Source organism: Fusarium oxysporum, chromosome 4 (assembly GCF_000149955.1).
Source record: "Fusarium oxysporum f. sp. lycopersici 4287 chromosome 4, whole genome shotgun sequence".
NCBI lineage: Eukaryota > Fungi > Ascomycota > Sordariomycetes > Hypocreales > Nectriaceae > Fusarium > Fusarium oxysporum.
In genome coordinates this window covers 3601912-3616392 of record NC_030989.1, presented here as the reverse complement: position 1 = coordinate 3616392, position 14481 = coordinate 3601912, and the positions used below count along the sequence as shown (strand labels likewise).

At 49.7% G+C, this 14481-nt stretch overlaps 5 protein-coding genes across 6 annotated transcripts; 4 read left to right on the top strand and 1 right to left on the bottom strand.

Moving 5' to 3' along the window:
- Nucleotide 1: 1 nt before the first annotated feature.
- Nucleotides 2-6028, bottom strand: FOXG_04161 (uncharacterized protein). Its single transcript, XM_018382061.1, has 2 exons — nucleotides 3438-6028; nucleotides 2-3379 (listed from the first exon to the last, which is right to left on the bottom strand). The coding sequence occupies exons 1-2, from the start codon at nucleotides 3592-3594 to the stop codon at nucleotides 144-146; spliced, it is 3393 nt and encodes a 1130-aa protein (XP_018238707.1). The 5' UTR covers nucleotides 3595-6028; the 3' UTR covers nucleotides 2-143.
- Nucleotides 5199-9259, top strand: FOXG_04160 (uncharacterized protein). 2 transcript variants are annotated; one of them, XM_018382060.1, is made up of 2 exons: nucleotides 5199-7233; nucleotides 7360-9259. In XM_018382060.1, the coding sequence occupies exons 1-2, from the start codon at nucleotides 7119-7121 to the stop codon at nucleotides 8772-8774; spliced, it is 1530 nt and encodes a 509-aa protein (XP_018238706.1). In that variant the 5' UTR covers nucleotides 5199-7118; the 3' UTR covers nucleotides 8775-9259. The 2 variants fall into 2 exon arrangements, with proteins under 2 accessions (XP_018238706.1, XP_018238705.1); XM_018382059.1 differs by having other exon boundaries at nucleotides 5199-9259.
- Nucleotides 9260-9306: 47 nt separating this feature from the next.
- Nucleotides 9307-11543, top strand: FOXG_04159 (uncharacterized protein). Its single transcript, XM_018382058.1, has 2 exons — nucleotides 9307-9894; nucleotides 9947-11543. Exons 1-2 carry the CDS (start codon nucleotides 9644-9646, stop codon nucleotides 11262-11264), a joined length of 1569 nt encoding a protein of 522 aa, XP_018238704.1. The 5' UTR covers nucleotides 9307-9643; the 3' UTR covers nucleotides 11265-11543.
- Nucleotides 11544-11682: 139 nt separating this feature from the next.
- On the top strand, nucleotides 11683-13142 carry FOXG_04158 (uncharacterized protein). Its single transcript, XM_018382057.1, has 2 exons — nucleotides 11683-12146; nucleotides 12205-13142. Exons 1-2 carry the CDS (start codon nucleotides 12042-12044, stop codon nucleotides 12769-12771), a joined length of 672 nt encoding a protein of 223 aa, XP_018238703.1. The 5' UTR covers nucleotides 11683-12041; the 3' UTR covers nucleotides 12772-13142.
- A 106-nt stretch (nucleotides 13143-13248) lies between these two features.
- On the top strand, nucleotides 13249-14481 carry FOXG_04157 (myo-inositol-1(or 4)-monophosphatase). Its single transcript, XM_018382056.1, has 2 exons — nucleotides 13249-13448; nucleotides 13499-14481. Exons 1-2 carry the CDS (start codon nucleotides 13331-13333, stop codon nucleotides 14272-14274), a joined length of 894 nt encoding a protein of 297 aa, XP_018238702.1. The 5' UTR covers nucleotides 13249-13330; the 3' UTR covers nucleotides 14275-14481.

The following is a 14481-nucleotide window of genomic DNA, read 5'->3' as shown; positions in this document are numbered from 1 at the left end:
ACTGGACATATCGCGAGCATTTGAGTGCCTAACAGGAGATTTTCGTTTCCTTGATAAACGGAAGTCTTCGTGGTCTTAAAATGCTGGGTATTAACAGTCGTATGTATAAATGTGTCTAGCCTATATATCCAATCCACTCATCTTCACAAATCATGCATGGCAAGTAACTTTTCGACGCCTCCCTTACTCCAGACCTTGACCTTTTCTTGATCACATGTCTCCCATACCCTTCTCATGAGTGCAACCATTACATCCGCCTCTTCACCTCCCTCAACAGCAGCCCGTTGCGAGTCCAGCCAGCAAAGAATGCCGAAGCGAGTCGTCAGCGTGGTGCTACCGCCTTCGATGCAAGTCGCGCGATACAATAGACGTAGCAAACGAGTGCGTAAATTGATACGTAAGTAAGGGTTGGCACCGAGAGCGAGTATCTTCTCGAACCAGCGCTTGCGATGAAAGATGCTAAGATCGGAGGGTGTGCGCAAGCTGTCAAGGAGGTAGGTGAGAAGCCATGTGATTTCGGTGTAATACTTATCATCTTCTGAGGGTTCACCGTGAAGAATGTCGTGGGCGAGGGGAAGCTTGTCAGCAGACCAGACGGGGCTGCGTGTGAGAAAGCTGTTGATTTTGGGGTAGAGCGGGTGCAGCGGATTCTTCAGGACATCCAGAGCTTGGATGGCGAAGGCAGTGAAGGCAGAGGGGACTGGGCCCTTGTCAACTTGATCCCGCGATGACTCGGCAAGTTCGCACAAGAGGAGCCAAACTTGTTCCTTTTCTTCGTAGGAAGATTCCTTGAGCTTGGCAGCCATCTTGAGAATGCTGGTGAGGGATTCCTTGCGGATGTTGGTATGGGGAGAGGAGAGGAGGCGAATCAAAGCTGCTGCCCAGCCATCTTCAACGAGGTCTTCTGCGTTTTTGCCAGCCCATTTTGTCAAAGCTGTGGTATCCTCGTCTTCGGGCAGTGGTACATGCAGCATGGCCTCGAGCTTTGAAGAATCAATGGTCGAGCCATCTTTTGAACCATTCACATCAACTGTGTCGGCATCAGCCATATCTTCATCAGCATCTGCATCATCAGACTTTTCCTCCTTGAGCTTCTTCATCTTGACCTTGCTTGATGAAAACTGTTCCAAGATGCGTTTGTATAGAGCTTTGGTGAGTTGTTTTCCTGGCTTGAACTTGTATGAAGTAGAGAAGTAGCAACACAGGAACTGGCCAAGCGCAGCTTGCTCATCGCTGTTAGCAGAGCCCATTGCGAATGACAACTGCTCTACCAGGGTCACGTTAACCAAAGCAGTCTCACTACCAGATGATACACCATCTTCCTGGGCATATGTTTCTAACAAATCGAGATACTTGATTGGCGAGGAGGCACATCGATTGATGCAGTTGTCAACATATGACCAAACCTTCTCCATTGGCTTTGCCTTGGCATCGGCCAGTGTTGTCTGGAGAGCCTCAAATAAGGGGCTCATCAGGGACGCCTTCGTCACCATCTGGTTCTCAACTGCGACCTCGCCTAGAACCTTCTTCAGCTGCTGGAAAGGAAGATCTCGCTTCTTATCACAAAGCAGCCGCAGGAGGGCAGTGTATGGCGACGATCCTGCTCCATCGATGAGATTGTCTATCCTTGAGAACCAACGCATACCGGGGGAATAACTGGCAATTGATACCAAGTTTTCGAGCTCCATGACTCTCAGTGACTCGTCCTCATGCTGCTCGCTTTCCTTGTTAAGCGACTTGAGAACTTCTGTGAAAAAAGGCGAAACATCAAAGTTGGCAGCAAGGGCAACTTGCGGAATGGCTTCATAGTAAAGGCGTAGCAAACGACTGGCCATGGCCTTATGGAGAATGTTCTCAGCTGGTATTCCCTTATAAGACCGAACGATTTCTTTCATGTCAGGAATACGTTGGCAAAACGCATCGATTAAACGACGGCTAGCTTCTGCCCAGACAGGATCATTGCCCTTTGAAACCTCTTCATGCATCTTGAGAGCTTCAGCTAACTTCTCGACTGCCACGATCAGAATGCGGGTAGCAAAGAAAGATGTGAGGTTGGATTTGGAGGAAAGACATCGGATCAGGACTTTTTGATTGATGGGGAGAGGAATAATGTTGTCGAGAAGGATGGACGTGGGAGGAGGTGCCTTGGCAGATCGCGATCGGTCTCCGAAGCGAGGAGGGAGAGGAAGTTGCATAGTGTTAAAGAGGAACGCGGCATATCCAATCCATGTCATGGATAACTTTGGTTCGAACGTGAAAGATCGGTTGCTTAGGAAATATTTTGCAGTAAGTTCAGGGGCAGCGGTGAAGATTGCTACCAGAAGCTCGCTATGTTTCAAACTGGACCAAGGCCGCAACTTTTGAGCGAATTCGGCAAGGACAAAGTTATACACAGGAATGTCTTGTTTGTATTTGTCGGCGAAGAGAGCACCCTGTGTACCAGCCTTCGCACGCCCACTTGGCGTTGGGTCGTCTTCAGACTCTTTGGGGTATAGACCAGTGGAAGGATATAGAATACCAGCAGTAGGCGTCGTGCAGATGTAGATGAGGAGTTGATGGGCCTTGTAGCTCACCGTTGACTTCTCATTGACATCTTCGCCATCGCTAGTGTATGTGTATAAAGCCAAGAAGCGTACCAACGACTTGGTGTTGAAGCATCGGAATTTGACTTCCCTGGGGATCTTGTCATCCTTGAGAAGATAGAGCTTTAAAGAGTCGAGAATATCCACAACGAGGTAGGCAGGGTCGCTTTTGATCATATAAGTCACATGGGACAAAAGTTCCTTCTGGGATACAAGTTCTTTACGTCCATCTGAACCCAAGAACTTGAGAAGGCTCAGAAAAAAACGGACAGCATTTGTCCTGACGGAAGCTTTGCGCACGTCTTCCTGCGTATCTCCGATATGCCCAATTTCAAGATTTCGTCCAAGCGATGTCAATGTGAAATTTCGAGCGCGGAAGATTCGCTTCGCATAGGAGCCTCCGTCTAGGCATGTAGCTTCTCGAAGGAGACGGAGAGTAGGCGAGATGATAAAACCTTTGCTCTTTTCTGCTGACAGATTCTTTGCCAATGATTTCAGTTGCTGCTCTTGCAGAAGGGTCTGGCAGATACCGAGGCCATGCTTGACAAGTTGTAGTGAGCCTGAGAGGATCTGGAGTAGTAAAGCCAGGACCACGGCAACAGATGACATGACACCGTCGTTGTTAACCTGCACGGCGAAGGACCACATTTCCATGATATCGTTGAGAAAGACTGCATCTTCGGATGTATCTCTGGGCTTGACGGCTTCAAGGTATTGATTTAGAATGTCGAGGTTTGCTCTTCGGTCACCCTCTTCGTGAACTATTCGATCGAGGAGATTCTTGAAAGATTGAAGGCCTAGAGGAGTATGTATCAGATCAAGTTCGTTGGTGCCTTCAACAACATCGTCACTTACCATGCCTGGCGTTGCGCAAATCCTGGTCGAAGGACAGGAGATTGCGCAATTGATCGCTCGAGGTAACATCTTCGCTTGTTGGCGCCTCGTGTACGACTTTCTGGCGCTTGCGAAAAGCAGCAGCGCCATCTCCGCTGTTGAAGTCTCGTTTGCCCATTTTGACGACCTCGGAGCTTGTCGCAATCCAGATCTCTAATCCATGAATTTACTTGACTTTTGGCGTTCTGCCACGCGTGACCGCTGTCCCGCCTGCCAGATTCGGAATCAGGGACCAACAGTGTGGAGCACGGTCGGTAGATCTATTACCCGGCGTTGTTGAAGCTTGTCTGCCAATCTCAAACTTCTTCCAGTCTTGGGATCAATAACACGGAACCTCGCGAATCTAGACATGGAATAACAATATTTCAATTGACAACACTTAAGTCGCCATCATCTGTGATGCTGTTTGGCCATCAGATATGTTCCTTTGTGTTGTGGCTGTTGTACTTTGAGAGACTGGACTTTGAGCTGTTCAAAAGCTCAAGGTACACGCCATAGCGCAAAGGAACTTGTCTGGACGTTGGGACGGCAGAGGCATTGCGAGGGAGACCAGATGGTTCCCTGAATCAAGAGGAGGTTTGCATGTTGAGTGGATCTTTGCTTGCTGTTCTCAGCAACTTGCATTGGTTCTTCCAATGCATTCAACATTTCCTTGGAGTAGTCGATAAGTAAAGCCATGACTTGGTTACATTGCATATTACAACATTGCCTTGGAATCAACCTTGGCTGAAGATAATCATCGCCATCGACCTCTAATCGACTGCTACTCTTCCCACACAGAACGAGTCAACTGAGTCGAACGAGTTCAACAACTCCACTCACAAAAACGACGAGGCCGCATCGATCCCACATCGTGAAGTCAAATGCGCCACTCCCGTTGCATCCGCCGTTGCAGAGTGGAAGGAGCCAACTGCGCAAGAAACAAGGAAAATAGACATGAGAGGATCCTCTGTCTTTTTCTACAGCCATTCCCGAAGTCAAGACTGAGACAGGTTGCCCCCCGAACTGATTATTGCGCCTTGTGCAGTGCTATAAAAAAAAACATCAGTCAGAATGACTGAAGATCGCCACTAGAACATCCATCACCTGCTATTTTGTGCTTGATGGAGAACACAACATCGCATGTGAATCGGCTTTTGTCTCCATTATCTTCAGAACCCCTCTAGGGCAGGCAAGAAAACCCAGGGCCTTTATCCTTAGTGACAAAAATGGCCAATGTAAAGGCCCTCTAACATTACACTAAACTTGCCTAAATCTTTTCATCATACTGGATACAACCTAAGGGGAGCCTCTGACGAGCTTCTGGATGCATCCCTGCCAAAAGCTAGCCAAGCCAAGGTTGCAAAGCCACCCATACTTCAACTTAAGAGTCGCTATTTTAAGAACCAAGGAATGGCAAAGTCAGGGGTATCACCTTTCATCTGACGACAAGGCAGCGGAAGGAAGCGTAACGGAATTTCGCTCGCAGGGCACCAAAAGCAAACAGTACGCGACTCCCTACTAAGCTAACAGCCATGGATGTTTGCAGCAGCAACAGGGAGCGGTCCGGCTGTCGATCAGGCTTGACACCGACCCAGCTGCACGGTTTGACCCTTTGTCTCTCTAAACCGAGGTGCCCTAACAATCCCTTTCTGGCACACTTCCTATTGACCCCACAAATGAAGCCATCCCACCTTGTTTGTTGGTGTTTAGTGGTTTTGGTGACTCTTACTGAGACAAAAGCAGGGCTGTGCATTGTTTCTCCGGCTGAGAGACGAAGAGGCAATTGCAATACGACACTGTTATCAACGTAGTATGGCCGCTTATTGTCAGATGCCGCTGAAGGGCCAAGCAATGCATTTCAGCCGTTCTGGTCTACCAGCGCCAAATATTAAAATTTCGGGACTGTCATCGTTTAGTCATTTTGTCTCAAGATTTCAAGGCAGGCGAATCGTATCGCGTCAGCTCACGCCAGAATACGGGTCATCACAATGGCCTCGTGCTCATCACTATTCTGGGTGCCATGAAACATCATTGACGGCTGTTTTAGGATGTAGCGACCAATTCTTTGGCCAAGTAATAACAAACCTGGCCCAAAGGAGCATCCGGATTCGATGAGAGGCAGATTGACAGGCGTTCCTGAAGCTCCCACGTTTCAAGAGATCCTAGCATTTCACAGCTCACAGACAAACACGGTTGTCAGTCGCAAGGTCGAAGAGTAACAAAACGTGCAGCATACCGATTTGATGGAGAAGAGATGATGAAGAGGCCAAGTTCCGGGGTGCATCTACCAATCAGCCCGGCAGGACCAGGGTATTGACCAAACCGGCGGTGCAACCCCAAATACGATGTATGGATGCAACGTCAGATGTCGATTCAATGAAGCAAAACAGAGTCGACAAGGCTAAGATTTGCACTAGGAGCCAGCAAGCGAGGCAAGGTTCTGTTGTGCGTTTACCGAAGAGAGCAGGGCTAAGAGCTATGACCTTTGTTTGAACATGCGCTCTGTACAACGTCTGACGAAGAACGTCTCTTGTTCAAGGTTATATGATAGCTTGGGTATGGAACTCATGTTTTGACGACGCCTTCGCCAAGACCCAAGTTCACACCAGTTCGACAAGAGAATGTGAGAAATGCGCAGCGTGACGACACACAGCCTCGAACACAGGCAAAGGCCTCAAACCCCGTCATCTCATGCGGCTATCCAATAAGGTAGCAGCACGAGACCTCGTCTGGGGTCTTTTGTGGCAAGGACAAGCAGACCAAAAAGTCAATGGAAAGATCCACGACCAGCCAAAGGGCGAGTTGGAAGTGGAATGGAGTGGAACCAAATGCACGACATCGACTTGACTCGACTCTCTAGACTTAAGCCAAGGGCAACAGCGACACCATCTCGGGCACTACGTGTGGCCCAGTCAATGTGTCTCTGTGGTGTTTTGATAGAGTTAGTGTGGAGCGCTAACATGATTGGGAGTCCGTCAGGACCGTCTTCTAAGCGCCGACTGGTCCGGCGAGACAACCGACCCCGGTCCATCACCTGCACCGTGGGTTCGTCTTGGACAATCGTCAACCACTCGATACGTCGTCTTGCATCTCCCTTGGCTGCCGCCCATTTTTTTCTTATTTAATTTTTTAAAATTCGATCGTAATGGGGCTTGAAACTAACCCAGATCCCACTACAGACTCGTAGGGGCATGGGTGCCAATACTGTCGTTTGTTGCCTCTGTGGGTGTGGATATACTACCATGGGAACGTCGCAGCCCGGCCGTCATCCACGAGATGGGCTGGGCTGCATTACAAGTTGCTTGCCGCTGTTTGCTTCTCTTGTTCTTTTATCTGCCGGGTCCCTGGTCCTCCTCCTGCAGCTTTCCCGTCTTGCTTCACTTCTTGTCCTATCCCATTCCTCTCTTTCATCAACCACACTCCTCTTCTGCAGCTGCTAGTACTGGTGCTGGCTTACATATACGAAGGAGTGTACTGTACATACATACTTACATACACACTCATATCCCACCTTATCTCCATACGTTGATCCGTCTTTCAGCTTCTATGCCATTTTTCTTTTACTTCGTTGAGTAACGAATCGTTCGTTCTTCTCTCCGCCATTCTCTTCTCCCCCAACGTTCTATACGCCTTCTCGGTATGACGTGAGAGCTTCGCAGCATGACACACGCCGGTTCTCACGGTGCCCATGGCTCTGAAGGAGCTTCTTGGCCATCGTGGCTATCTCTCTGCTGCGCACCGCTGGTCTCCTCAGAGGACAGGAGGCCGCGTCGTAGTAAGTCTATGTCTACTTCTACCTCTGCCCACACTGCCAATACTTGGGCCTCGGATTCATTTTCAACTTTGAACATTTCGTGGCCCGTAGGCAGGTTGAGCGACGACCAGTTGCTGATAGGCCAAGTCGATGAGAAGCGTTCATATCCAGTAATATACGACCAACCAATTCACCATCCCCAGCCTGTTGCAATGCCGGAGCATCGTAAAATGTCGGAGAGGTCTACAAGAGACAGTGTCTCGTCAAAGAGAAGGAGATTCTGGTCACTCTCTCCAAGTTCGCGCCGGCCGCTCATTTCAGCCCCTTCAGACTTCCGCCATGTATCAACTGCTGCCGATCCATTTCTTGATTATCCTGAACCTACGCCATCGAGAGCTTCGAATCTTCGACCTGCGAAACAGTTACCTCATCGCCCTTACCGCCCGCTCGAGTTGAGCATCTATCAGTCCGACAATGGTGTATCTCCTATCATGCCTCACTTTGAACCAAGGCCTGCGAACCCGGCCCCCTCATCAGACTATTCTGGCTGTGTGTCGGATAGCCAACCCGAAGAAGTGAAACCTTCATTAGAGCATCAGAAGAGCTTTTCAGATTCTCCCATGTCATTCCACTTTCCACGTCGCCAAGCTCTGGGAAGTGCTCCTAGTTCCTCTCATGGAGAAGATGAGATCCCGCCTTTGATCCCCCCTAAGTCACCGGGTCGTCCTCGTGCGTATAGCTCACCAGATGTGGAAAAGGTCAAGGAACGAGTTGCGAATGCTATGCTAGAGGTTGAAAAACTCCAGAAGCAGATTGACGATGTCATCGAGAGACAGAGTCTTTATGTTCCTAGTCGACCACCAACTCCCCACTCGGTCGCCCGAACCATGCCCGGTATGAGCTCGATCTACGGGCCTGGTGACGAACCGCTCCCGCCGACTTCTTCAGACCTGGAGCCCATGCCGTCAATTCCGGCTCTTCCCCCAGCAGCTCCTTCTTTTGCCCAGCGCCTCAACTCTGATATCATTGAAAGGCCACACACAGCACCCATCAGGCCGCCTCGTACGCCTGTGAGAACTCCTATCACACCACCTCGCAGATCCCGAACTCCTGGTGAGCAAAGGTCACCTTCTACCCCTCCTTCTCGCCCCAGGCGAGATGATATGCCCCCACCGCCACCTCTACCTTTAGTACTTCGACCTCCTCTGAGGAAGAAGAAGTCTTTTTCCCGGGTGTCGAGCTGGCTCTTCCCCGGGTCACAGCACAACCGTAACATGAGTTTCGACTCTGTCACCAACGCTCCTCGTCCTATCAGGGGCAACCAAGGATTTTACCAAGTTTCGCTGGGCGGAGCATCAGAACATCGGCGGAGCACAGAGTCAGTCGATACGGTCAGTACGTGGGAATCGGATGACGAGAACCGCACAGTCCCGACAACATGCTCTGTGGGTAGCACAGCTGCTGTGTCACAGGATGAGCCCCTCATCTCACGGTTCGCCACTTCAACGTTTGGCAGAAACGATACCCGACCTCAAAGGAGGAGTGTCGGTGTTGCAATGTGAAGGAATGATTGGATATTTTGGCTTATACCCCGCGTTTTCTCTTCAACGTTTTTATGACTTATACACTTGATGATACCATTCGTACTACGGCTTATTGCCATGTAGCTAGACTACGTGGCAAGGTCTTTGGGTATTTGAAATGCTATGGTAATGGGATAAAATATTTGGGAATTGGGTTTGGATTAAAGAACTGGTTTCTGGGCGGCAGGTTTGCTCTAAAATTTATGTCCATGTTAAACGATAGAGGTTGGAGGTATAGGAGCAGAGATGTTATCTTGAGATCTGCATGATACAACTAAAATGTATTCCGCCTAGAGCGGCATATTCCATTCGATACTTTCCACTTCATTTGTCGCCTTCATCACTGAACTTTAGGGTATTGGTAAGATCTAATAATAGCACCAACACCAACACCAAACCAAATCATTATGTTGAAGGAAGTTTAATTACCTAATTCTTACTATCGTGTTTATTCCTCTTCTGAATCATGTATCATTGTTTCACTGATTAACGACTGAGCGCAATCACTGTAACAACTGCTGAAGACATCGGCATGTGGCTAATGGTGCCTCATTTGTCAGCCTCATAACCATGCACGTGGCCCACTCTCACCTGAAGTGAAGTGAAGTGTCTCTGAACCTCCAACATTAAGGGATACTCAGCTCAGCTTAATCAACACTATTCCCAGCCAACAAATGCGATCAAAGCGCAAGGCTATCAAAGAAAGACCTGCTAGTAGCTCAATGCCTCAAACTTTGCGTGTTTATTCGCATCAGTCGTTGCTGATTTAACCTTATCGCCCTCACAGGGAGCTATTGGCTCTCGTAAACATCTACAACATCCCTGTCAAGATAACCGAAGCAGTAGAAATGGTTCGAATTCCGCGCGACGACGCGCCCTCAGAAGCGAATCGCTCAGATGCATCTGATGCCGATGCTGAGAGAGGGCGACTACTCTCTGGAAATGATGATGAAGCTGAAGAGAGCTATGCGGACGCCGAGCGACTTGAGAACTGGCATACAGAGCATAAGCGTCGAGAGACCCGACGATGGAGCTACCTTGTCATGGTAACCAGCACAGTTGCATTGATCACAGTACTCGCTATTTGGGTTCACAACAAGTGAGCACCCTCATCCAATTCTCATATTTGACCCCAAACTAACATCTGCAAGCACACTGTCATCTGGATGTGAGTATGACGGAAGCTGCAATGACATTTCCAAGCTCTGGGGACAGTATTCTTCCTTCTTCTCTGTCCCATCAGAGGTTGATTCATCAACACCGGATGATTGCGAGGTCACCATAGGAATCGCCCTGTCTCGTCATGGAGCTCGATATCCAACCGCCGGCAAGACTACAGCATACAGCGCCACCATTGCCCGCCTCCAGAAATCAGTGACCAACTATGGCAAGGGCTACGAATGGCTCAGTGACTACGAATACAACCTCGGATCTGAGGATCTGACCGATTTTGGTCAAGACCAGATGATTGATTCTGGAAAGGCTTTTTATGAGCGATACATCGGACTCGCTGAAAAGACGGAGCCTTTCATCAGGGCATCAGGATCCGACAGAGTTATCATGTCGTCTCACAACTTCACACAAGGTTTCTATGCCTCTCGAGGAGAGTCTGGATATGACTACACCGATGACATTCTTGTAATTCCCGAGGAGCCCGGTATCAACAACACACTGTCACATGGAACATGTAGCTCGTTCGAGGACAATGATGAGGTTGGCGACAACAGTGCGCAGACCGCCTGGGGAAACAAATTCCTGCCTCCTATTCGGGATAGACTCAACAGGAATCTGCACAAAGCCAAACTGTCGCTACAGGAGACGATCTATCTCATGGATCTGTGCCCTTTCAACATAGTCAACACTCCTGATGGTGTAGGACAATCCCGTTTCTGCGACCTTTTCTCCATAGAAGATTGGCGAAGCTACGATTACTACATGACTCTGGGCAAATACTATGAATACGGCAATGGCAACGCAATGGGACCGACACAGGGCGTAGGATACGTCAACGAGCTTGTTTCTCGATTGACGAGGAAGCCTGTTGATGACCGCACCACAACCAATCGCACGTTGGACGGCAATCCTGAGACATTTCCCCTGGACAGGGCGCTATATGCAGACTTCAGCCATGACAACACCATGGTGTCTATTTTCTCAGCAATGGGTCTGTACAACTCGACAAGCAAGCTGCCGAAACACCATATCGTGCCAGCTATCCGAGCACATGGCTACTCATCAGCATGGGTAGTCCCCTTTGCTGCGCGTATGTATGTAGAGAAGCTTGAGTGCGGCGCTACAAATGAAGAGAAAGGAGAGGAATTTGTTAGAGTATTGATAAATGATAGAGTTATGGAGATGGAGAGTTGCGGAGGAGATGAGTATGGACGGTGTAAGCTGGAGGATTTCGTGGAGAGCTTGTCGTTTGCGAGGCAGGGAGGACATTGGAACAAGTGCGGTATCAAGGGATAACCCCCCAGGAAGAGTTAGATATACAGAGCGGTTAATTGCATGTTTTTTGTTATTCCAAGAGGCTGGTAGCCGTGTAATGGACTGAAATAGACTCGGATGCAAGGGAGCGGATTTGCTCGGATGAGGAATACGAGGATGAAATAAGATGCTAATTATTTAATGAGATAGGAGGAAGCTTTAAGCAGGACTCGCCAGAACAGTTAAATCATTCTCACGATGGTTAATCTTGGAAAGAAGTCCAATTGACATGGATATGCGAATATAAGCATTGGACTTCTCAGGGAATTGGATATGGAACTCTGCAGGGACTTAAACGCCTTTCTCCACTACAGCGGGCCACTGATACTAAATTCAGAGCCGGCATCAGCGCCAAGCTCACTGTAAGCAACCCTAGTCGGTGGACACTGACAGAAGTGGACCGCCCTAAGATTTTCCCGTCCAGTCCTCCAGCGTCCATTACATCTCAATTGAAGCCCAGTCAGTGACATCTTCATACTGCACTTGCACTGTAGGAGCTTGGACGAAGCACCGCCACCTCATCCGAACAAGACAAGCCAAAGTCAAACAAAGGACACCAAATCTCGCCTGCGAAAATAACCCTTCATTGTATCTTCTCCTTCCCACGGCGGATTATTACTATTCAAATACCAAGATAGATAACGCAATCGTTGCGATTTGCGCCCGACCAGCATCTGTCTCACCCTCTCGTCTTGCGTCACCACGCGACTGATCGCATCGCAAATCCCTTGGGACACACAGAAGCGGGATCACAGAAAGATGGTGTCGACGGCAGGAGGTATCGTAATCGCCATTATCGTCCTGCTCGTTGCAGGAGCTGTTGGATGGGTTGTATTCACACAGCTTCGTGCTCGCAGACTTGGTGTATGTCAATTCCTTCGCTCCCAATCCTGTCAATCAAACTAATACCCTATCTCTACAGCTTCCCCCCCCAAGTCTCGCCTCGTATCTACCATGGCATAAAGAAGACAGCGGCTATGGAATACAACCCGCCCCTAGCGGCATCGCTGGCTGGTTCAACGACAAGATTCGCAAATTCAAGAACCGCAACAACCGATCCGCCGCAGGCGCTTACGAGCAATCCGGCGGTGCCCGCGGCCGTCGCGGCTTCGGTCCGCTCGACCCTGATGAAGCGTGGGACTCGCGCGTTGGAAACGAAGCAGACCAATATGGATACTATGAAGAGGACGTTGGTGGTCGCGGCCGGGACACCGGATACGGCGGTGGTTACAACATGAACCTCGCGGCGACGCCGGGATTGTCGGGCGGCCGAGGTTTCGACGAGGAGGAAGATCGGGGTCGTAGGGCGAGCAGAAGTCCTGCATCGGGACCTGGAGGACGTAACCCGTTTGATGACGATGCTGGTTCAAGTTTGCGCGGCGTGAGCCCTCGACCTATCGACACGGGAGTTGCGAAACCCAAGAACAGAAGCGGCAGCGCCGAGAGCAGTCCGACAGAGCGACGGTCTGTGTTTAGGGAGAACATGTAAGACGAGACATGAGCTGAAAGAGTCGAGTATGTTGTGGGAGACGAGACAAAAGCTGCGCGATTATGGATTGTCTGCGAATTTTGCTATGCTTGCCTTTCCTTCTTTCTCTCTTATTTACTGGGCTTGGGAACCTGTGGTTCATGCAGAGCCTGGACTTGGCTGGGTGGAATTCTGATATATCATGACATTGTGTATGTGCTGCGAGGATTCTTTCAATTTGGTAGTTTACGGAAGTCTTGTACCACTCTTGTCGATAGTGATTTAACACTCAATTCACGGCGTTTCTATCCCTGGATTTGGTTGAGAAATGCCATGTGTCCAATTGAAGCACAGCACAAACCCAACGTGCTATTTATCCCCTGTTCATTGAGTATCACTGCAATGTTAGGAAGCTCCGGATGGTCTGTTCTGACCGGCCCCGGCTTTCGGCCCCTCACAGACGTCAGCTTGAGCTGCCCCGCCAAATCATTGAGAACCCCTCCATAAATCTGTTCCTCTCCACTTCATCATAACACCATCTTATCTTGTTCAGTCAACAACAAGAAGGAAATTATACACAATGGCTGATATCGATCTTCAAGCTGTTCATGATGAGCTCGTCTCAGTGGCCTACGAGGCCGGAGCCATGATCTTGGCTGCCAATCCTGCTGAGCTCGACACCGACACCAAGCTCAACTGTACGATCATGTTCTGTCCATGATATGTTTTGTAGCTGACATAATTGCAGCCGTCGACATTGTTACCGAAGCAGACAAGGGCGTTGAAAAGATGGTCTCAACCCGCCTCTCCTCATCATTCCCCTCAATCTCCTTCATGGGCGAAGAGACATACAAGCCTGGAGTGAGACTTGGCTCTGAGCCAACTTTCGTTGTCGACCCAATCGATGGAACAACCAACTTCGTGCACTCATTCCCCAGCGCCTGCATCTCTCTCGGTCTCGCAATCGATCGTCAGCCCGCCATTGGCGTCATCTACAACCCATGGCTCGACACTCTCTACACCGCTATCAAGGGCCGCGGCGCCTTCCTCACCCACGGTCGTGGAAAAGAACCTCGCCGTCTCCCTCTCGCACGCTCACCGCGACCCATCGAGGGCCTCGGCAGTTCTCTCGTCGCTGTTGAATGGGGAGCGCAACGTGACGGACCCAACTTCGACATCAAGGTCGAAGCATTCCGAAAGCTCACAGCGACTCCTGAGAATGGCGGATCAATGGTTCACTCGTTGCGGTCGATGGGCTCTGCTGCGCTGAACATTGCTGCTGTGGCCGCGGGACAGGTTGACTTGTACTGGGAGGGTGGATGCTGGGCGTGGGATGTTTGTGCTGGATGGGCGATCCTCAATGAGGCTGGTGGTCGCATGGTACATGGAAACCCGGGCAATTGGGATCCTGAGCTTGAGGCGCGCGTATATCTTGCTGTGCGAGGAGCACCAAGTGGCCAGAAGGAGCTTATCGAAGAGTTCTGGGGTGTCCTTGGCGATAAGAAGCTGGATTACTCTGTTTAGAGCCGCCATGAGGTATAATGGGGTGTTTTCTTAGAAAGAGGAAGACCATATAGAGAAAACGAACGTGAACCGCGATCCCGCGTCATCGTCGTCACTTGCGAATAGTATCACTTGCTTTATAATCTCTGTCAAATGCCACTAGCCATCTATAGACCCGTGATAGACAATAGGAAAGGACAGCAAAGCACCTGGTTGCTCCGTAAAAAG